General features: G+C 42.3%; 1 protein-coding gene across 1 annotated transcript in view; it reads right to left on the bottom strand.

The window, feature by feature from the left end:
• Window positions 1–18154, bottom strand: part of LOC103376176 (girdin-like) — a gene marked incomplete at its 5' end in the record, with an annotated part of 30224 nt that extends 12070 nt beyond the window's left edge. The window contains 21 exons of the mRNA XM_008306545.1: window positions 1601–1803; window positions 2165–2257; window positions 2402–2547; window positions 2778–2964; window positions 3056–3199; window positions 4009–4286; window positions 5992–6153; window positions 6254–6430; window positions 7030–7168; window positions 8296–8420; window positions 9581–9859; window positions 10311–10493; window positions 10790–11083; window positions 11907–12037; window positions 12135–12318; window positions 14002–14139; window positions 15201–15379; window positions 16505–16649; window positions 16759–16905; window positions 17377–17535; window positions 18073–18154. Coding sequence (XP_008304767.1) covers window positions 1601–1803; window positions 2165–2257; window positions 2402–2547; window positions 2778–2964; window positions 3056–3199; window positions 4009–4286; window positions 5992–6153; window positions 6254–6430; window positions 7030–7168; window positions 8296–8420; window positions 9581–9859; window positions 10311–10493; window positions 10790–11083; window positions 11907–12037; window positions 12135–12318; window positions 14002–14139; window positions 15201–15379; window positions 16505–16649; window positions 16759–16905; window positions 17377–17535; window positions 18073–18154 — 3575 coding nt within the window. The remainder of the gene's footprint in view (window positions 1–1600; window positions 1804–2164; window positions 2258–2401; window positions 2548–2777; window positions 2965–3055; window positions 3200–4008; window positions 4287–5991; window positions 6154–6253; window positions 6431–7029; window positions 7169–8295; window positions 8421–9580; window positions 9860–10310; window positions 10494–10789; window positions 11084–11906; window positions 12038–12134; window positions 12319–14001; window positions 14140–15200; window positions 15380–16504; window positions 16650–16758; window positions 16906–17376; window positions 17536–18072) is intronic.
• Window positions 18155–21644: the final 3490 nt, after the last annotated feature.

Raw genomic sequence — 21644 nt, 5'->3', positions numbered from 1 at the left:
TCACAAAACTGATGCATGTTTCAGCTTGAAGATGCTTATTATCCAAGCCCATCCTGCTAATGTACCTGAATAGGACCAACATGGACAGAGGCAACATTGCATTGCACCTTTTAATAGCTGTGATGCTACGTTAGAGGACGTCTCGTTCTTATTTACAGGTGAACTGCACAGATCAGGAGGTTAACCTGTTGGAGAACTGATGAGCTTAAACAAGTTGAAGGAGGAAGTTAATGAAACAGACCTGGGACAAAATTTAAACAAAGTTTTGTCCAGTGTTTGAACCACACGAGATGCACTTGATTTAGGCTGACATTCAATGACCATAAACCCTCTGAATCCTCCAAAACACAGGTAGTCTTTTAAACAATTGCTTAAATGGCACAATTTATCAGGTACAAACCATAGAAAACAGAGAGAACTGTTGGATTTTCAACTTTATAAGGTCAGAGAACTAATTAGTTCCATTGAGAAAACAATCAAATCTGGGCTTAGTTTTGTAATATTTCATCAAAATCACTTTATTTATGTCTCACTTAAAATTTTGTAAAACATCCTATTTAAAAAACAAACAAACCGTCTACTCAATGCAATTTAAAAGGCCCAAAATACTCCAACAGTCATGACAAAAATACAGGGACTATTCGGTTGAACTACAGGCAGTGTTTACACCGAATAGGGAGGAGAGAAGAATGAAGATAAATTCAAATGTAAGTAGTAAAATATCTATTGGCCACCTGTGGGCAAAAAATGTTGAACTTTTTTTTTTTTTTTTTTAGATTTTTGTAAATAAATAATCAAAGAAATGTAACTTTTGTTTTTCCCTTTTTTTGATTTCTTGCATTCTAATTTTTTAATACCACACAAAATATATTTTTGAGCTCTTTCTACTTGATTTTACTATTTCTACAGAGAAGAACTTTCTATCGCAATTGAAAATGTGCCCACAGTGAGTTAAAATATGACAGGAGCAAAAAACTTTCATGTGTATAACTGATGGAGTTTTCCTTTAAAATGTGGCTAATTACATGAAAATGTATATCGTTCTTGGGAGTAAATTTAATTTTCTCATAGTAGAGGCATTTTTTATAACCACAGCCAATAAATAAGACGACAGAGCTCAAGTGCACCTCGTGTTATTTCAAATACAGGAATCTCTTCCAACCAGGTCGGAGGTTGAGAGTCAACCTTGTGGTGCTGTGCAGCTCAACCGTAACCTCTACGCCAGCTGAGTGACACGACAATGGACTCACGAAAACATGCCCTGAGAGACGTGACAGTCGGGTCATAAGCCCCGCCCACCCTCCCCGTCCGCGGCATACCATTGGAGGAGCCCTGCACTTGGGCATGAGACTGCTGCCCTCTCCTCCCTTTGCAGAGAGAGATAAAGAAGCAAAGGAGCAGTTAGGGGGAAAAGTAAAAACCCGTTCTGGCATACAAACCCACACACACACAGTCACACAGCAGCAGTCTGTTTTTCACTTTCTGGGTACAAAGGTGTCATTAATTTGCATGTACAATCTATCACATCTTCTTCCTCTGTACATTGTCCTTCAGTCATCTATGCTGATTCACAGTGTACATGTGTTGACTTTATACTCACTGCTGCTCCTCTTGTGTGAGAGCGTGTCGTCCAGCGAGTTGGAGCCGGAGCCGATGGACGAGCTGTCCTGGCTGTCAGGAGGAAACGCCAGGAAGCCGTCGCCCAACTCCGAACGAGACGGAGTCAGCGTGAGCGAACGCATCCTCTCCCGGCTTTTGGGCTTGATCAGCTTCCTCATCTTCAGAGTGATCCAGTTGCCACGCCTATAAAGGAAAGACGAGGCAGGGAGAGAGAGAGGGAGATCAGGAGACCATCAAGACAAAAGAAAACAAGACATAAAATCAATAGGAACTGACACGAAAAAGATGTATTTTAACTGTCTGACTTGCTCCGTGTCTTTGAGGCTTTGTTTCAACCTCTAAATCCTTCTGATGATCCTCGAGGTGAAAAACATTGCAGTATACAGATGTTTAACGCTCTCCAGACCATAAATATTTGATGCGTCCGCTCCTGAAGGCTGCAGTGTTTTCTTCCATTTCCGAGCAAACAAACTTGCCAAGTCTAATCCGTCTTTTATTTCCAAGTTTTTTTGAACTCGAGTCACTAGATGAAGCTGCTTCTTACCTGCGTGGAGGTGACGGGTCGTAGAACTTGTACTGGTCCATGATCTTCTCTTCCAGCTTCTCCTTCTGTCTCCTCAGCTCATTCAGCTTGTCTCTGAAGGTTGGACAAAGGAGACACGATCCAGTAAAACAAACTAAAATGCATCCAATCTACATGTAAATGCAGCTAAACTGATAAAATCTGGTTGGCAGATTTGGACAACATGTTTGCAGAAAACGTGTCTCATCAGGGGTTTACATGTATTGTCGTTGCTCTACGTGGAACAGGTCCTTGCTCTCCATGGTCTGCTCCAGCAACGTGCGGTTCTGCAGCATCAGAGTCTGGATTTGGTCCAGCAGGTGACGATTCTCCTCCTCCAAGTTTCCCTTCAGCTGGCTCAACAGCTAACACACACAGAAATATCAAAGAGGCGCCCAGACACATGGCTCAACAACACATATGATCAATTAAAAGGGATGAAGCTGCCAAAAACACAGCTGGTTTAAGAAGCCGGCTGCAAACATGCGACATTAGAAAGAGGAGGATCAGCTTTAAGACGGTCGGCTTTACAGGTTGTGCATTATGGGAAACCCCCAGATGTAAAGAAGAAGAAGAGAAGGGGGGTCGTCCTCACCTCACACTGGTTGGTGAGCTTGGTGGAGGCGATGTCCAGCTGCTGGTACTGCTCCTTCAGTTTAGAGAACTCGGCCTCCAGCTTGGTCTGGTCCAGTTTGGCGCTGTTCAGCTGGGTCTTTATGTTCTTGTGGTCCACCTGGAGACTTTCGTTGTCCTTCACCAGCTGGCGGTAGGTGTTGTTCAGCCTGAGGAGACACACGCAGGCAGTTCAGCGACTTCAATAACATGCTATTAACACGTATGAGCGTTTAAGATGAAAGCTCTGGTTGATCTGACCGATCATTTTCCTCTTTGAGCTGTTTGCACTGGTCAGCTGTGGCCTGGTGGGTTTGGTTCTCCAGCGCCATCTTTTCCTGCTGCTCCTTCAGGTTTTTCTCCAGCTCCTCCAGCTCACCCTTCCTCTGCAGGAGCTGCTTGTATCTGCACACAGAAACACACACATTATAACCTGCTGCATGAGTCCAACAGAGAGATGAGCGGTCTACAGTTTCCTCTCGTTATGCTAGAATGACAGCCTAACTAGAGGAATGGAAAACTACAAGATTTGAAAATGTTAGTGCAGCACTCGCTACTGGGCATTATTTAGATTTAAAAGAGTGCACCACTTTCTGTGACCTCATGAGGAAGCAGACTGCTCTCTAGAGGTCTAAAGCCTGAGAAAATATGTCAGCTTGAAGCCTACAAAATACTAATAGAATAACCCCATGTTCAGATTTCACCTGAATGATGCTGCATTATGGGAAATGTAGGAGTTTGGTTTATATCAGAATAATGTTGTTATTTGTGTCACCATCATATTGTGTGTAATTTAATCTCACATTTTTGCATTCGTGGATACTTTTTAGTGAGACAAAAACAAAAAAAGGCTGAAAACGGTTGGGGAGACATGGTCAGCGGTTCTTTGTTTGGGTTACTAGCATAATAATCATTCAGATTGTGAACCCAGTGAGTCTACAAGCAGTTGGGGAGTTTTAAGACCCAGTAATCTGAGCCAAACATCGGTTCAGACCAAGATCCCAGACCAGATTACTCCTCCGATTGTCGGGTGAAACAGGGTTTAAATCTGCCTAAAACTCCTGTAAGTCTGAGCCCAGCATTACTCAGCATGGCTGGTTTTAGATTTTTTTTTAATCAGGAACAATGTACAAAAGACGCTCAAATTACAGCATAAAATGAGTCATGAGTGTGACTTAATCTGTAATTAGACTCGCTGCTGAACTATGTCTCACTTGTCCTCCAGGTCCCTGTGCTGCTGCTCCAGGCTCTTGTGGGAGGTCTTCAGGCCGCCGTGCTTCCCGATCAGCGCCTCGTACTCGACCGCCTGCCTCTCGTGGAGCGCCGCCAGCTTCTCGTGATCGCGCAGCAGCAGCTCGTACGTGGCTCTCAGCTCCTCCTTCTCCTTCAGCGCTCCTTCGCGCTCTCCCTCCACGCTGCTCTGCTGGCTCTGCAGCTGGGCGTTCTGGGCCATGAGGGAGGCGCTCTGCGAGCTCAGGGTGGAGTTCTCCACCTGCAGACGAGGACAAAGGCAGAAATGGATGCATCAGATACAGAGGTGAGGAGGCTGTTCCTGATGTGTTCTATAGGGGGCGCTGTGTAGCTGTTCAGTGTGATCCCCTGTAAGCTCCATCAAACAAACACCAGCAGGAGAGCCGTTTCTTTTCATGTTTCCTTTATGGTTACAGCGGTTCCCTCGTCTCAAATCTCCCCACAGTCATGACTGGTGGTGTTCATTCACCCACACACACATTGTGTCCAGGTGCCGACACTCTTTCTGTACCTTTGAAGAGTTGTTTTGTTCCTCACCTTCAGCACACCTGCCCTGACCCACACCCAGCCCACGTCACACATCAAGCGACGCACAAAACACTCTCAGAAACAGCCAGAAGCTTCTGTCTGGCCGGCGTAAATCCTGCCGCTCGTAAGAAGGGTTTGAACTGCTGCCAAATAGGGAGGACAAGTCTAAATCCAAAGCAGGGAGCCAAGCAGCCTGGCAGGGCGAATGTACCAACGGGGCAACGTAAAGAGTTGGATAGCACTGAAGGAAAATGAAGGATCACGTATGTAGTGTTGTAATAAATAGAGACGGCATCGTGTCCTTGCTATTATCTATTTTATTAGGCAATATGATAATGATATCTTTATTAAAATATTCAACATAGTTATACAGTGCATGTGTCTGGGAAAAGGATGTGAATCAGAGGGTGACATAAGCGATACGGATTGTAAAACCACTTGAGGCAAACTGTGTTTTGTGATTTTAGACTATATGAATAGTTGGATTTCTTCCCCCTGCCTTTTTTTTTTGGTTACTGAAAATCATCTCAGACTAAAGCTTATTTAGTTCTTAAGTGGAAAAATAAACACACACAAAAACATCTTAACTGCAGTTCTGTCAGCTGATGGGATCATGGGATGTGATAGAAAGCTGCCAAACAGCGACTAAATAGACCGAGAAGTTTTCATCAAGTTCAGTCTTTAACCTTTAAATCAAAATAAATGATACAATTTTAGCCCACTAAAGTAGGTAGGTATATTGCCATACATTACAAAAGAAAGAAAAAACTAAGGTTCAGTTCATTTAATTTCTTTCCATACTCCTGTCTGCTCTGCGTAAGGCCGCCTGCAGTTCAGTCGAAAACTCTCTGAATTTCTGTCATGTGTCTGCTGGTCACTGCTGAGTCATTAATGGCTTCTTTGTTACACCGAGAAGTGCAGAATTTATTTGCTTTTTACAGAGCAGACGATTAAGTCCTGGTGAGTTTTTAAACAAGCGTGTAGAATATAGTCATTCTGTAGTTCAGTCGAAAACTCTCTGAATTTCTGTCATGTGTCTGTTGGTCACTGCTGAGTCATTAATGGCTTCTTTGTTACACCGTAAGGTGCAGAATTTATTTGCTTTTTACTGAGCAAACTATTAAGTCCTGGTGAATTTTTAAACGTGCATGCATATAGTCATTCTGATGATCTATCCCAACTAAAAGCTTAAATTTGTTTGAATTTTCTGTCACTTTTAATCACGCCAGATCAGTTGAAAGATCTTTGTGAAGTTTATAATCCAACAATTCTTTCGCTTTTGTACAATTTCTGTCTCTGATGAATGGTGTAATTCTGTAATTCCTGTACTGATTACCTGCCTAATCACTGAACCTGTAATGCATTCCTCTGTCAGACCCTCCATTGTTCACCGGACACTGCGCTGTGTTGAGGATTACCTGCAGCTTGGCGTTCTGCGTCTGCAGCGTCGTGTTGTTCTCCTGTAAGGAGGCGGTCTGTCTCTGCAGGGCCACTATCTGAGCCTGCAGGTTGGAGCTTTGAGTCTCCAGTTGTTTGAGCTGGCTCCTCAGGGCCACCTTCTCAGCCTGCAGCGTGGCATTCTGGGAAAAGCACACGCAAATGATAGAAGATCAGGCTCGACCAAGACGCACGTGCTCAGAATTCACACCAGAAAGTCACGTGTGTCGTCTGCTAACTTACGTTCCTCTCCACCTCGATGAGCCTGTCTTTGACTTTCAGCAGCTCCCGTGTTGCTTCATGACTCTCCTTCTCCCATTTGCTGACAGCCTGGGGGTCCTCCCCTCCTCGAGGTGGGGAGCTCTGCACCATCCTCTCCTCCTCCTCTCTCTGACGTAGCGCCTCGTAGTTTTTCTTCACCTGGCGAGAGGAAAAAAAAAAACAAGTCAACACACTGAAATAAGTGCATTTGCTGCTCCGTCCTCGCATGAAATCAACTCCAATATAAACATGGAAATCGAAGGCAGCTGACAGTGAAGAACCGCTCCAGGTCTGACTGGAAAAACACAAATGAAAATAATAGCAGGCCATTATATCCGAGAGTTCATGCCTCAGGTTTTTCCACTCTACACTTAAAGCTTTGGGTTGGATGTGTGTCAGCAAGTTCACAAACACAACCAACTCCCCGAAGGGAAGCAGACATCCTCCATTCCACTCCACCTCTTTGACAGACTCCTGCCGCCTCATGAATAGATAAACTGCAGATAGAAGTGGAAGAGCGGATGAATAAATTATGTATCGGCCTTGAGAAGCCCTCGATGTTTTCACCGTTTCTAGTGTTTTTGACTGCAGGGGAGAGATTTTAGGACATGTTGTTCTCAAGTGGACGAGCTGGCAGGTCGGTGTTCTGGCTTTTTGGGAGGTCACCGTGCGGAGGATGTTTTTATGCTGCAATAAATCCAAAATCTGCATATTTTTTCTGAGTAATTGTTTGGATTTCCGTATGCTGTGTTACTGACCGTCTTCAGCTCCTGGCGAAGCTGCTGGTTGAGGTTGGAGGATTCCTGCAGTCTGGCCTCCAGAGCCGCGATCTTCTCCTCCTTAATCTCCAACGATGATTTCAGAGTCGACTCCAGTTTGGTTTCCAGCAGCTTAAACCTGAGGATGAAGGTCCAGTTAGCTGTGTGTAGAAATACATTTTCATATCCACAGTACAGCACAGACGACTTCTTGGATGCAGCGCAGCAGGTGGGAAGACACTGACTCACAAATCTCCCACAGGGTGATGTTGCAAGACTCTGATTAATTAAAACCACATCACCTGATCTAAAATAGGCCACAGACCTGATTTACGTCGAGTCCCAATTGTGCTAATCACTTTTAATGATCCCAGGATGACAGACTAATAGCGCATCCACGTGCTCCGCGGATGATCTCATTTCCAGAGTTGGTTTTTACAACTTTGTTTTGCTTTAAAAGGTGGAATGTGGAAACAAAGCAGATGCAACAAAGAAGATTTGTTGTACTTCATTGCTTAGAGCATTTCTGGGTGTCTTGTGCCTCCCGTGACATTATTACTCACTGTGGGCTCATTTTTTACTGCAATCTAAAGTCCTGCAGCTCTATGGAACCATGACCAGAAGACGAAAGACCTCAAAAATGTCTTCTGTGCAGCGTGACACAGTTATAACTCCATAAAAAGTCCCTGAACAAGTGATTTAATTGTAGCTGAGTCACTAATGGCTTTACGGTTGTATCAAGAAGTGCAAAAACTGCAGTTTTTACAGAGTGTGGTCTGAGAAAATTGATTATTTTTGGCAATTTTTTAAACAAGACATACAGAATAAACTGGTTTTGATGAAATATTGCAATTTTAAGCTTAGGTTTGGTTAAGTTTTCCAACAGAACAGCTGTAAATTTGAAAATTCATTGATTCTTTCTATTGTTACAGCTTCTGGCTCTGATAATTAGTGCATGGAGCAACTCTGGGTTATAACTTAACACCATTACAATTTAAATATTGGCCAAAAATGTATATCAAATGCATGAATTTGCACCATCAATCAAACGTTTTTACCAGCTTTTACCTACGCCTAACAACTTGATAACAAATTTTCCTTGAGTTACTTAAACTTGTGGAATTTTTCCGGTCGTGAAGTCATTCTTCGGACTATTCAGAGAATTCCAACACCACATAAACACACGACTCGTTCTTATTTGCGTTTCAGGCCGAGATTGTTTTCAAAGCCAGTATTGCAGCTGTTTGAGCGTTCGTAACGTGATACCTGTCGTCCGAGCTCTCGTCATGCAGGAGTCGCTCTTTGTTCAGTCCGATCTTCTCCAACTCGTGGGTCAGTTTCTCCAGATCATTGTTCATCTGCTGAGTCCGCAGCTTCTCACTAACGAGCTCCTAAACACACACACACACGGTTACACACTGAGTTACTATGAATGTCACTCACAACAAATGCACAATTTATTAAAAATAACCAACAATCCAGTGGGAAATGTTTGATCTAAGCACCATCACAGACATTGATGGAAAAGATTTTAATACCAACAGGGATATTCCAATCTGATGTCAATGATCAGAGCCAATCAAAGCAACGTTTTATTGATTAGCATCGTCTTTATTGAGGTTTTTGGCTTTTGGGGCTTCTGTATGGAAAACCAAAAGTGCCATAATTCGCTTTCATTTGCATGTTTCTGATCTCTTTTATCAGATGGAACCGCTGCTGGCTTTATTACTTTAATACACTACTTTTACTACACTGCTGCACTAAGCAAAACTATTTTTTGTTGTTGTTTTGACTATGAATGTTAAAGTCACTTTGAAGTTGAATTGTGATTGCATTATGTACTTTGTGTGTTGTATTGCTTTAATGCAGCACTAAATAGAATTGCGATGAGACCTATTTTTGAAGACATATTTTAGTTTGTTTACTTCATGATGTTGTTTTAAAAAATGCTGCACCAAGTGAAAATGTAAAAAGAACCAAATATGAAGACATTTTAGTTTGTTTCCTCAGTTATTGCGTTAAAATAAACTGCAGCACTTAGTGAAATGTAAAAAAAACTATATATGGGGACACGTTTTAGCTAATTTTCTTGGTTATTTTATTTTTTAAAAAAAACTAAACAAAAAAACTAATACTGCACTGGGTGGAATTATGACAACCTTGTTTACTTTCTTAATTAGCAAAATAAAGGAACAGCTTGGATGCTTAGCGGAGCTATTCAGTGGCCAAACATACACATTGGATTGATTTAAATAACTTTAATATTCTTAAAATGTGCAGCTGTACTTTCTAGGAAAATAGTATCAGCAGATAAATTATTGTCATCAGATCAGGGGCAAGAAAATGTGACTGGAACATCCTTAAATATATATAATTCAATTTGCATAAGTAGTTTCAGAATAAGATCATTTAAATAAGCTTACTTTAGCACTGCGCTTCTTTCAAATCATCTATTCATGCTTCCATTACTACCAAAGCATTATAAAAATGATGCTCAAGATGCTGAGTAATATCATTCGCAGATGTCTGACAGATAAACAGCCCCGCCTACCTCTCTGAGTGTAATCAGCGTCTTCTTATCGATGCTGGACTGCTTGACCAGCTCCTTGTTCTCTCTCTCCAGGTCTTTGACTCTGGTGCAGGAGTCCCTGAAGAAGATCATCTCCTTGCCCATGGTGCGGTTCTCTTTCTCCAAGCTGGAGATCCGCTGGTTGCTGTCGTCCAGCTTGGAGTCACGGATCTCGGCCTGCTGCCTCAGACGCTTGTTCTCCTTCTCCAGAAGCTTCTTGTCTTTCTCCAGCTGGGAGCTTTCCTGCTCCAGAGTCTTGTTCTGGGGTAGAAAGGGGGCGTGACGGACAAAACATCATTTGATGGGATTACTTTTACTTCTCAGTGTAAATAGATGTTTGGCTAAAAGTGGGCAAAGATTAACTCGAAAGGGACAAAAATCTATTTGACAAGTAATCTGGGATAATCCAACTCTGCTGGGAAACACGCTGTAATTTTATCAGAATGAACCCACATGAAGTCGAATGACGGTGCTGCCAGATTACACATTTTAACATTTGATTCATTTAACATCACAAACACTGCCTTCAGTCTGCCTCAACCAGGATTTTTGGGTCAGTTCGACTGGCCCCATTCTGCCAGGCAAAATCAGTCCATTCCAAAAAAAGTACCAGAAGCTGTGTCAGTGAAACACCAGAGAAGAGGGCAGTCCAAAAATGTGTCTAATTCCCAAACTTCAACACAGTTTGCATCTTTCTAGCTCTTCCGCCTACCTCCTGCTCCAGCTGCTCCAGGCGTTTACTGGAGATCTTGAGCTCCTCCAGGTTCCGTTGGAGGGTCTGATTCTCCGTCTCCACCTCCTGCAGCTCGGCCTCCAGCTGCTGGATCTTCTTGCTGCTGTTCTCTAACGCCTTCTGCAGACGCTGGTTCTCTGTATCTAGGCCCTGGTAGCTCACCTGGGAGAGGAAGAGGCGGATGAGGAAATTAAAACTGTGCGTGAACTAATTGTGATGCTCCCTGATGGCATTATATACCAGATCCCCTGTAACTCACCAGTCAGATACTCAGACAATAAATTTAACGTGAATTTAACACTATAGCAGTTCTGCACAAGCTTGTACAAAGACAAGCAGTCTGAGGTGCTGTCAAATCCAAAAACTAACATAAATCAACTTTTATTTCTCAGCGACACATGGCTGTATGTTAGCTGCGTCCCACTGCGCTCCAGTCACAGATGCACGACTGGTATTACCTCTAATCTCTCAGTCTTCTTAGACGAGGCTTTGAGCAGCTCCAGGCTGCGCTTCAGCTGGCTCCTCTCGCTCTCCAGCTCCCTGTTCTCGGCATCCAGCTGGGCGGCCTTCGCCCCCGCCAACCGGAGGTTCTCAGCCGAGCGCCGGAGCTCCAGGTTCTCGTGCTCCAGCTGGGAGTTCTCCTTCTCCAGAGCCTCCAGCTGAAAGGCCATGTTCTTCAGGGCGTCCAGTTTCTTCTTCAGACGGCGGCCCTCAGCCTCCAGCTCGGTGTTCTCCTTTTCCAAAGACGACACCTACAAACACACGAGGAGTGAATGAAGGCGAGAGGTGAAGTGTTCATGCTGGACAACGTCAGCATTTTTCATCACAAAATCATTTTAAGGATCACTCAAATGATTTGAAAAGCAAATATTCCACAATTACAGAAATCAGAAAGGGCTTAATAATTCAACAATGTTCAGAAATTGACACTGATGGACCACCAGAACACAGACAGGGTCGCAAATTTTAAACAATTTCCTGAACTGATAGTTGGCAGCTTTATCAATTAATGATCAATTATTTGACTCACTGAACATTTTAACATGTCCTGACTGAATCTGACACAGAACCTGGAAAGGACAATCCGTCACTAGTCCACAGGGTTACTGCTATGGTCCACTGTAGCTCACTCACAACACAAAGCTCTGGCTGGTAAGCATTAAGCATCACAGGAGGCTTTCTCATGGTGGCCTTTTATCAGCTAAACTCAACACAGAACCTCTGATAGTCCATGTGACACCTTCCTCAAGTCATTACAGTGTTTTAACCTTTATTTCTTAGTTGTATGTTTGTTGTTAATTATTTTTATTTGCACTGTACTGGACTGGGAGAACACATTCTCACTTTTATGTATGCAAGTACACATGAAATGAGACTCAAACAGTCCTGAATCTTGAATCTAGAGGCTCTACCTGGTGGCACAACCAGGTGCTACATCTACAATATATTTCCTGACATGCATGTTCTTCCTCTTCTGCACTTCCCGTGACACATTTTCAATGAATCAACAATGAACCTATGACATGCCGAACAAACAAACTGACACCTCAGGTAGGAACAAAACATGCACCAGACCTTTTCACAGGTGATCCCAAGGCTGGCAACTTTCTTCTGCAGGCTCTCGTTGTCCCTCTCCAGCTTCTGCATCAGAATCTCCAACTCCTCGGCTCTCTCGCCTTTCTCCTTCATCACTTCGAGCTCCTTGCCTGCATTAAAAACACAAATCAGTCAGACGGATGGGAAACACCACACACCCACAGTTAGTGCAACGAACCACAAAAGCTGAAACACGGTGTCACTCACGCAGCTGTTTCCTCTCAAACTCCATCTTGTTAAGTTTGCCCGTCGTCTCGCAGATGGACTCGTGGAGGATGCGGTTTTCTTTCTCCACATCCTTGACCCGGGCCTCGGCACCGACCTGGCAGCGCTGACGCAGGGACGAAACCGTCTGACTCAGGTGCTTGTTCTCTTGCTCCAGACCCTTCAGCTGGAAAACAGACATCAGAGTTTTAACAAAACTGAGCGATTCCATGTTTAAGTAAGCGATTTGCTTTTGTGGGATTTCTGTAAGCAGTCCAGTTGATTGGTTGTGTGAGTCAATGCTGTAAAAAGAGATTTTCATTTAGTCTTGTTTAGTCTAATTTCTCCAGCAGGCTCATAAAAATTCATCAAGGGAGAAAACTAATGACATGTGAAAACCCCGAAAAGCTTGTAGGAACTTTGCAAAACTGCACTTCATTTGAACATTTTGTATTTTGGAGAAGCACTGCATCACATTAGCTACAGCTCATTATGTTTACAACCAAGCAGACAGGGTTGCCCGCAGTAATCTGTGACTGCGCTGGGTTGTGTTTTAGCTGCCTCTGTGGCTCATCAAGGGCGGATTTTACAAATCAGACGGTTAAACTAATCAAAGGTGTCAGATTTGGGTCTAACAGCTATAAGTCCCTGCAGACACACAGCCAGCGACTGGATCTGGGCCACGGAGAGCCGGGAATCTGTGCGGTCAATGAAATATTAGCAGTAGCTTCTCTGAATAGCATTTCCAGCCAAATCAATTGCACAAAGATTGCTCTCAGGAAGACTTTAGTAAATTACGCAGCTTAGTCGGGAGCTCTCTGGAATGAGAGTCAATGACGGTTCTGTAAGGAGAGTCGTGTCTCTGTCAAAGCCCTGTTTGTCTGAAGATGTGACCACATGTACGTCCTGTATACAGGCTGCAACATGAACTGTTATTTAAAGTATACGAATGCTTGAAGCGATTCTTTTTCAGAAAGAGTCAGTCACTGTAAAATATCATCGTAATTTCCAGACTACAAGCCGCGACTGTTTTCACACGCTTTGCACAATGATGCGGCTAATTTATGGAGTTTTATCCCTCGAGACCAAAGTGACATTGAACGAAAGAGAGACTGAGGAAGTGTGTGACGAAGTAAGTCTGAGGCTGTTCAGTTCCGACACTGAAGAAGACAACCTTTAGTGGTTTTAGTGCGCAGGAGGAAGATGAAGATAGCGATCAATGACTTTTCCTGGAAGGCTGCTGCTTTTTAAAAAAAAAATGTAATCAGCCGTGTTGCAGGCACTGTTTGGAAAAAAGCATTTACGTATTTGTGTATGATGTCGGTATGTATTTAATTAAAAGTTTAAAAAAATCTTTGTGTGTAAATACCTCATGTTACAACCTGCCGCTTATAGACAAGCATGGCCTATATATGTACAATTTTGATTTTCTTTTTAAAGTTAGCGAGTGCGGCATATATTCAGCTGCGCTCAATAGTCCAAAAATTACGGTATATCTGCTGTTCGATCTCAAATACATCAGGCCAATTTTCATTGCAGGAATAATGGGTCGGTTTAAGGTAACCAGCTCCTCTTGAGCCGCTCTCAGGACTGTTTTCAGAGGAGGAGGAAGTTCTTTGAGCAGCAATCTTGTCCTCTCAAACATGGCAAAAATAAAAACCACCATATAGGTCATCCATCCATCCATCCATCCATCCCCTTGAATGTTTTAGAAATAAAACAAGATACAGCACATCTGGCTACCCTTCACAATGACCAAGGTAACAGCTTAAAAGCAAAGACAGTAATTATATAGGGTTAATGCACCTAAACATGTCCCATTTTCTACTGATGGGGAACTCCAGAGCATGTCCCGGTTATGAAAACCAACCTGTCTCTCTGAGTTTTCTCTGAGTGTTTCCAGGGTTTTCTCCAGTAAAGCCTTCTCCTTCATCAGGTCGGTGCTGAGCGACTCGGCGCTGCGAAGCGAGTCTCTGTCTGCCGTCAGTTCAGTCTCCAGCTGCTCCAACTGCGAAAAAGAATAAAGTTCAAACTGCTGATCGTGTTTCGATCTTTCAAAACTGTCGATGGCTTCAGTTGCAGGTATCGCGATGATCCTGCAGCATCACCTGTGCAGTGAATGAATCAGAGCGAGCTACAAACACGTGAAACATCACCTCATTCTGTCACAGGCCTGCAGACAAACACGTACGAGCTGAAGTTCGCACAAACAGACGACGCACATTAAATTAGACGACTTCTGTGAGTCTCCCAGCAGCTGCATTCACAATTTATAGTGTTTTGGCTCTGGGACCTCGAGTCGCTCAGAAATAAATTTCTCACTCTGGATTTTTCTCTTTTGTGAGAGCCGAACACAATTTCATGCTTTTTATTCCGAGGGCACAGAGAGAGGCTTATGTTTCTGAAAATAGCTGAGAGACTTCTCTTAGCGAGGGGCGTTCGAGTGTCAAAGACTGGGAAAGAAAAGGCAATGCGGGGCGGCCTGGATTTACAGCTTTGCTTTCATCCTCCTTTCCACCCCTCTGTATGCTCTCTCCTTCGTTCCCTCTTTTTTTATTTCTCATTGTCGCCGCTGTGAAAAAAGGTCTACAGCCAAGTATTGGGCTGATTTATGATGGAGGAGGGCTGGTGCAATATGCTAATGCTGATGGGGAGACAGAAAATTAGAAGTAAAATGAATGCAGCGCTGTGGATCTAGTGCATCTATAGTACACCTCACTTTATTTCAGTCACAGAAATTAAACCTTATTTTGGTTACTGTAGGCAGGTACATCCATCCATATAGTTTCTTATTTCTTAAAAGTATTTCACATGATGCAAAACTTACTTTACAGGCAATCTGAAGCCAATAATGCAATTTTCTTGATTACTAATCTATGTTTTGTCTGTACATAGACAAGAGGTGAAGCACGTATTTGACCTTTGAATAGCAAAATTCATGCCCACATGTGTGTATTTTTTACCACTGAGTCATTAAACAAACATTTCACCTGAAGAAAAAACAGGAAATTCTTTCAACCTGCCAGCTAGTTCCTACCCAAACAGAAAAACAGACAGCCTGTTGCTTACTTTCTGGGATAGTTTCTGGTTTTCTTGGTTGATTTTGGACAGTTTCCCCACGGTGTCCTGAGACGCTGCTCCTCTGAGCTCCTCCACCGTCTTCAGCAGGGTCTGGTTGTCTTTTTCCAGCTTCAGCAGGCGGCTGGAGGTCAGTTCATTCACCTCCTCGCCCAGAGACTTCTGAGGGACTGAGTCAAAGACAGAAGCAACATGTCAACACATTTTTACTCATTGTGGGCTCAGTTTACGTTGTATTTTAAGGGCTTACACCTCTGTGGAAACAGCAGCGCCACGGCTACAAGTAGAATGAACTTTACAGCAATGTCACACCGTTACAATGCCATAAATCATAAAAAATGAAGAAAAAAAAAAAGATTACTTTACTAATATGGAAATAACATTGATTCAACACTCTTTTACCAAGTGCCTACAGTGTTATCAATACTTAAAACTAATTTATTTCACAGTAATTGTCCCATAAATCCCAAAAATGAAGAAAAAAGGGCAAATTTCTTTACTACTACTGATAGTTTTCGTTTATTTCCACATTAGTCTTTGCTTCATGTAAGCACAACTTGCATTTCAGACTAATTTGACCAAAAAAAGTCACTGAATTTTCATCACAGCTATTTTTTTGTTTGTTTGTTTTTTACCGAAACTAGTTAGAGTATTTTTTATTTTTTTGCAGTGAATTTTTAGATTAAACATATGGAACAACATGATTTTGGTGGAATATCCTGATTTCAAACATAAATTTTGGTTAACATGCTCATCTATAAGTTGAAAATCTGACAATTCTTTCTATTTTTAAGTGTTTGGTACAAATAAATTGTGTACATTCGCAGGTTTTTGAAAGAGAACATGCCTTTGAAACATGCTGGTGAATTTTGGAGTCAAAAAGTCCCTAAAAAAATAAACTAGCAAAAAGCCCGATGCTCCAACTCTGCAGGCACTAAAGCTTTCAAAGTGCCATTTTAACAGACAAACACCCACACAACGTGTTTATCCAGATCCCTGGCTAGTTAACCCTCTTAACAGCTCTGATAATCCAAACACACAGCTTATCTTTCAGGAGCCACTGAATATTAATTACAGGTCTTAACCGAGCGGAAGGAAAACACAGTGGAAGCTGGCAAATGCAGAAGGGCCACGGAGACAAAGCCAGGATCAAGAGCCAATGACCAAAGCTGTCTGCCTGTCTGTCTGTCTGCCGGCCGTCTGAAGCCTTCAACCAGGTCAACACAGGCGGCCCTTGTTTTCCCACCTTTTGTTTTTCTATGTTTTAACTCATCCTCGGCTCTTCGTCTTCTTACCTTCGGTCATCTCTGGCGTCTTGGACAGCTGCTCCAGCTCCCAGCCGAGGTGCAGTGACTCGTCCATGCTCTGCTTCTGGGCCATCTCCAGCACCAGGTTCTCCTCCAGCAGCTCCTCCATGCGCTTACGGTCCAAGTCGCGCTCCTGGAGATAAGATTGGAGAATGTGTCAAGATAGATGCTGAAATTACTCATCGTGACTTCTCATTTAAACCTCGTCACTCTTTGTATCTTCCATAAATCCACCATCTTACCATCTCCAGGTCGTGGATCTTGGATTTGAGCTGCAGATTCTCCTTCTCCAGGAGGTGCAGCTTGTCAGATCGGGTCCTGGTGGCATCCAGCTGCTCCTCCAGCATCGTCTTGGTCTCCAGGAGAATCTGGTTGTCCTCTTTGAGCTCCTACGGAAACCACAACGTCAACAGAGAAGACAAGTTAAACCACAAAACAGAGAAACTGTAGCTCGTTTGTTTTTGTTTTTTTATCTAAGAAACTGTATTTTTATTATTGTATATACGTTACTAACACTACTATTGATAAAATGTTGTTTGCTTCAGAATAAAAGCATCTAGTTTTTACTTTTGTGTTTTTCTAGATGAGGTTGAAACCAAAAACAAAAATCTTTAATCGACTAAAATAATTTGACTCTCTCAAATAACACATTTATCGTCCATATTCACCCTGTGTGGATGTTTTGCATGCATGTTTAGCAAAATATTGCAAATACTTCTGTCTGTAATTCAAATACATCCCTCTTTACAGTCAAAACTCGTGTTGCACGTTGATATTTTGCATTGTGGGGTCACAGCGTGGCCACTTTGAACTCTGATTATTAAGACTGGGCTCGAAGGCGCTGTTTGATCTTCATGTACCTCGACTCTGGCTTTGTAAAACTCGATGTCATGAAGCCTCTCCTTGTATCGGATCAGCTCGCTCTCCAGCTTGTCCACTCGTATCGCCTTTTCTCTGAGCGCGTCCAGCTCGTCGCGGTAGGCCCGAGCCGACCGGGCGTCCGACAGCAGCTGGTAGCTCTGGGGGGGAGTTGAACGCCGAACACAGAACAATGTGGATTAATAACAGAGAAAACACGTGACGTACAACCAGGATTTTAAAAAAATACAGATTTATTTATAACTACTAAGTGGGTAAAGTGGATCCGTTGTCTTGCATGACAGGTGTATTATCCATCAACTCTAACGACATTAACCGCTGTCTGTTACATAAAGAGATCAAGAGCAGACCAAACTCTGCACACTATCAATTATCACAAACACGCATCCACACACACACACACACACACACACACACATATATAAGCTGCCCTCCGTGCCCTGAACTCATCCACCTTGTTTACTGCAGTTCACGCGTCAGATTGCCGCCCACTCCAAATCAAAAGCCATGTTGTCAGGCTGCTGCTCCACTAAAGATAGCTCTAATAGCCTCTAATGAGCTAAGTCACAAGCCAGCTGATTAAAGCCTGGCAGCGTTACAGAAACACAGTGCTTGGACAGAGGAGGGAAGCTGTGTTGTTTGCATGTAGGTGCGTGAGGAGTCGCTGTGACTGTTACCTCTTGCTGAAGCTTCCTGAGCTCCACTTCCATGTTTTCAAGCTCCTGCCTGGTGTCCAGAAGCTGCTCGCTCTTCTCCTCTCTGAAAAAAACACACACGGGAGCGTTCAGAGGAGGACGAAATGGAAAAAAAAGGTCAGAGAGTGTAACCTAAAAAAAAAAATGTCTGCACGCACAAAGCACATTTTTTTGGTCTCTGCTTGTACGATTAACATGAAGCTCTACAGCAGAAATCATGTGGCTCCCTTTTTATAAAAAAATAAGTCTATGTGTGACTATTACAGAACAAGGACATTCCTTTAGGGCTGTTTCCATTTCAAAGCTTTCAGCCAAATCATTTAATGGCGGCAGCCCATTAGTTGCACAGAAAAGTTTGCCTGAGTATGTTTTTCTTTAACTTTCAGTGGCTGGACTATTTAAACTTTTTTTTGAGATGCTTTAATAAACTCAAAAAGAAGTTGTTAAATCTGTATTTTTCAACTACTTTAATGCAAAAAAGGCAAAATTTAAGGCTGAAATTTCTAGATGTATGCATGCTTTTGCTTAAAACAAGCAAATCGGACTGTTTTAAGCAATAAATTAATGTTACTTGATAACAGGCTAAAGGCGAACAAGCAAAATCATAAAATAAGATTATAAAAGGCACATTTTTTAACAGTCTAGCTAAGCCTAGTTAATGCAAAACAAACTTTCCGATGGATTTGTCCCTCGCAGTCTCGTATTTGCAGTTAGAAATACCTCAAATAAGGACAAAGCTGCTTATCAAGACAAGACAAGCCCAGTGGCTTTTTAGGGATTCTACTTAGAAAGCACTGGATAATCCATTTAAACAAAAAAAACACAACCGACTGGATTGTTTTAACCTGAATTTAAGATTGTCGCACTCGATTAGATCTGCAGTCAGTAATAAAGTCTGGTGACACACAGCGCGGGGGATTTCCTATTAAACAAGTACGACTTTGTTGATGAGTTAGAAAACCTCCGTAAAAGTCATAAGAAAACCCACTAACCCAGTTCGTTAGGTAGAAATAACCTGTTGTGTCTGGTGTGTGTGTGAGCTGTGGTGGTCAGGACAGTGTCTTTCCTGTGTGTTGGCGTGAATTTGACGACTAATAAACAACATTCTTGTGCTGGACACCACTCTCGGCATAATAACACATAAAACAGCCACAACTTGAAAACAGGCAGAGCCCCGTGACTGCTTTGCAAATCTTCCCTCGAGGCTCAACTACAAGAGAGAGGGAAATAAAGGGAGATGAAGTTTAACACTCGACTGTGAAAGTGTCGCAAGACAAGTTAAATATATTATTCCTTCCCCTTTAATAGTGGTGTCTTACTCGCTCCTCTGTATCATTTGTTTAAATGACAGTGAAACGGGGCAGCTTGACATTTGCGGTTTTTATGTGTGCAAACTCTCCAGGCTCCGTCCATGCAGGGAGGATGTGTCACAGCGCCTTGAAAGAAATCCACCGCATTCCTGAGATGCTGCTCCACTGAACATCTGATGGCCTATTTGATTACAGCTCTCCGGAGTCTCGCCGTGCATCTCAATAAGCGAAGGCATCCTTTCTATTCTTGCGGTCTTTCTTTTGCTTTCTCATTCATCTCCTGCTTCCTCCCACAGCTCACGTTATTTGTGAAGTCAGTCGGCATTCGGGCAGGATGTTCCTTCACATGTTTCTGTTTTCGTCTCATCGGTTAACCCCCTCCCCACCTCCCCTCTCCTCTCGCCGTCCTCCTCCTTCCTTAAATCACAAACACCTGTCAGCCTGAGCATGGCAGATTAGCTCTGGGCTCATATTATGGATGCAGCTGACTCTGCCGCGTATGTTAATAGTTGAAGCAAAGACACTTGTGTGCACGGCTGTATTTGAAAAGCAAGACAACAAAAGCAACCTTTATCCTCCTCCTGCTGCGATCCTCACCTTGACATTTCTAGAACTTTAAATCTTTCAACCAAACAAAATCCATCCGTGCCTTTCAGAGAGCAAACAAAAATCATTTGAAGCATTTGAATCACCTCAACTGACACCATACTATTATCTGCAAGCAGCTCACTTCGGTAAATATTGAACACAATCGGTACAAATCAACTTTACAGGCCTTCAAGATTCATTTTTACAATAACAAAATGACAGTATAGTCGACTGCTTCGACATGCTGCTCATTTGCAAAGAGCAAAACGTGCACATTAAGCTTAGGAATGGGCATCGTTAAGAATTTAATGGCACTACTACACGACTTCAACAGGACTCTTACCGGTTCTTTTAAGGGTATCTTACAAGAAAAAGCAAAACAGAAGACGAACGATGCTCATGCTTCACTATTAAGTTGAAAAAATGTGTGTTGACAGTATTTTCACAGTGTAGTATTACTAGGTTTACTTTAAACATTAGTGTATTTCCGGTACCGCTGCCAACAAAAAAGATTTATGAAGCAAGATTTTGCAAGTCACTAAACCCTTCCTGCTCTCAGTGCTTTGAAACTGAACTTATGAGCAACAGATCAGACGATGCTCAGATCATTTCAACCAACGATTAACTGTTTAATCACTGATCCATGTTCGTATTATGTCATTAACTTTGTGCGTTGGGGCTCACAAACACAACATAAACAGTAGTGAATGAAGCATTTTGCTGGATGTTTAAACAGACTTATGGCGTTTCTGCTCCTACATGCAGACGGCGTGTTACGCTTGCAGCAAAGAGATCGACTCTAATGAAGTTTAACCTCCGTTTCTCTGTCTTCGTCCCTCAGGGTCTGTGGCTGCAAACTCCAAACATTAGGAGCAGAAGCTGGTGAGAAACGATGTGTAAGATAATGTTTATGCAGCTATAATAAATTGGAAATCTATATTTTTAATTTCTCCAGTACTGAGAGCAGAACCGATCACATTAGAGCTCATCGATCCTTCGGTCTTTAATAATTTAAGCCCGGTTTAGTTTGAGGTTTTGGTAGCCAGTGGAAATACTGCTGCTTTCATCTCCCTGAGTGAGTCGGCATCAGTCCGGTTACTCTAATGATTTACTGATAGAGGATTAACTGGATGACCCTAAAATCAAAAAGGATACCGTAAATGGTAATGATGTGACACTGCTACACCGTGAAAATTAAAGTTTAACAGTTTAAAAAAAAAAATACTGCTATTAAACAGATGTTCCTTGTTTTGTCAAATTATAGATAATATGGAGTAAAACTCTGAGAAAAAAAGTGTTTTTTTACATGTTAGTCATAAAAAACTATAAAATAAATGTCCACATCTAATATCTGTGTTTTTACAAATCGCAAATTATTCTTTTACAGTGTTTGAATGTAAAATTACACCTTTTCACTGTATTTAACTGAGAAAAAATGTCACTACACTACAAATATATTTGCCGATATTTACAAGAAGAAAACGTATTTTAATATGAATATTAATTTAAAAACAATAAGCAGTTCTATGCATTATTATTTTCCAGATTTGCTCTGTTTTGTTAACTTAAAGATAATATTGTTAAATAACACAGATAAATAAACAAAACTTAAAACATACATAATGGTGATAGAAACCATCTGTAATCTTTCACAAA

The sequence above is a fragment of the Stegastes partitus genome, unplaced genomic scaffold, assembly GCF_000690725.1.
Source record: "Stegastes partitus isolate 25-593 unplaced genomic scaffold, Stegastes_partitus-1.0.2 Scaffold3695, whole genome shotgun sequence".
Taxonomy (NCBI): Eukaryota; Metazoa; Chordata; class Actinopteri; family Pomacentridae; genus Stegastes; species Stegastes partitus.
This window is presented reverse-complemented; position numbering and strand designations above follow the sequence as displayed.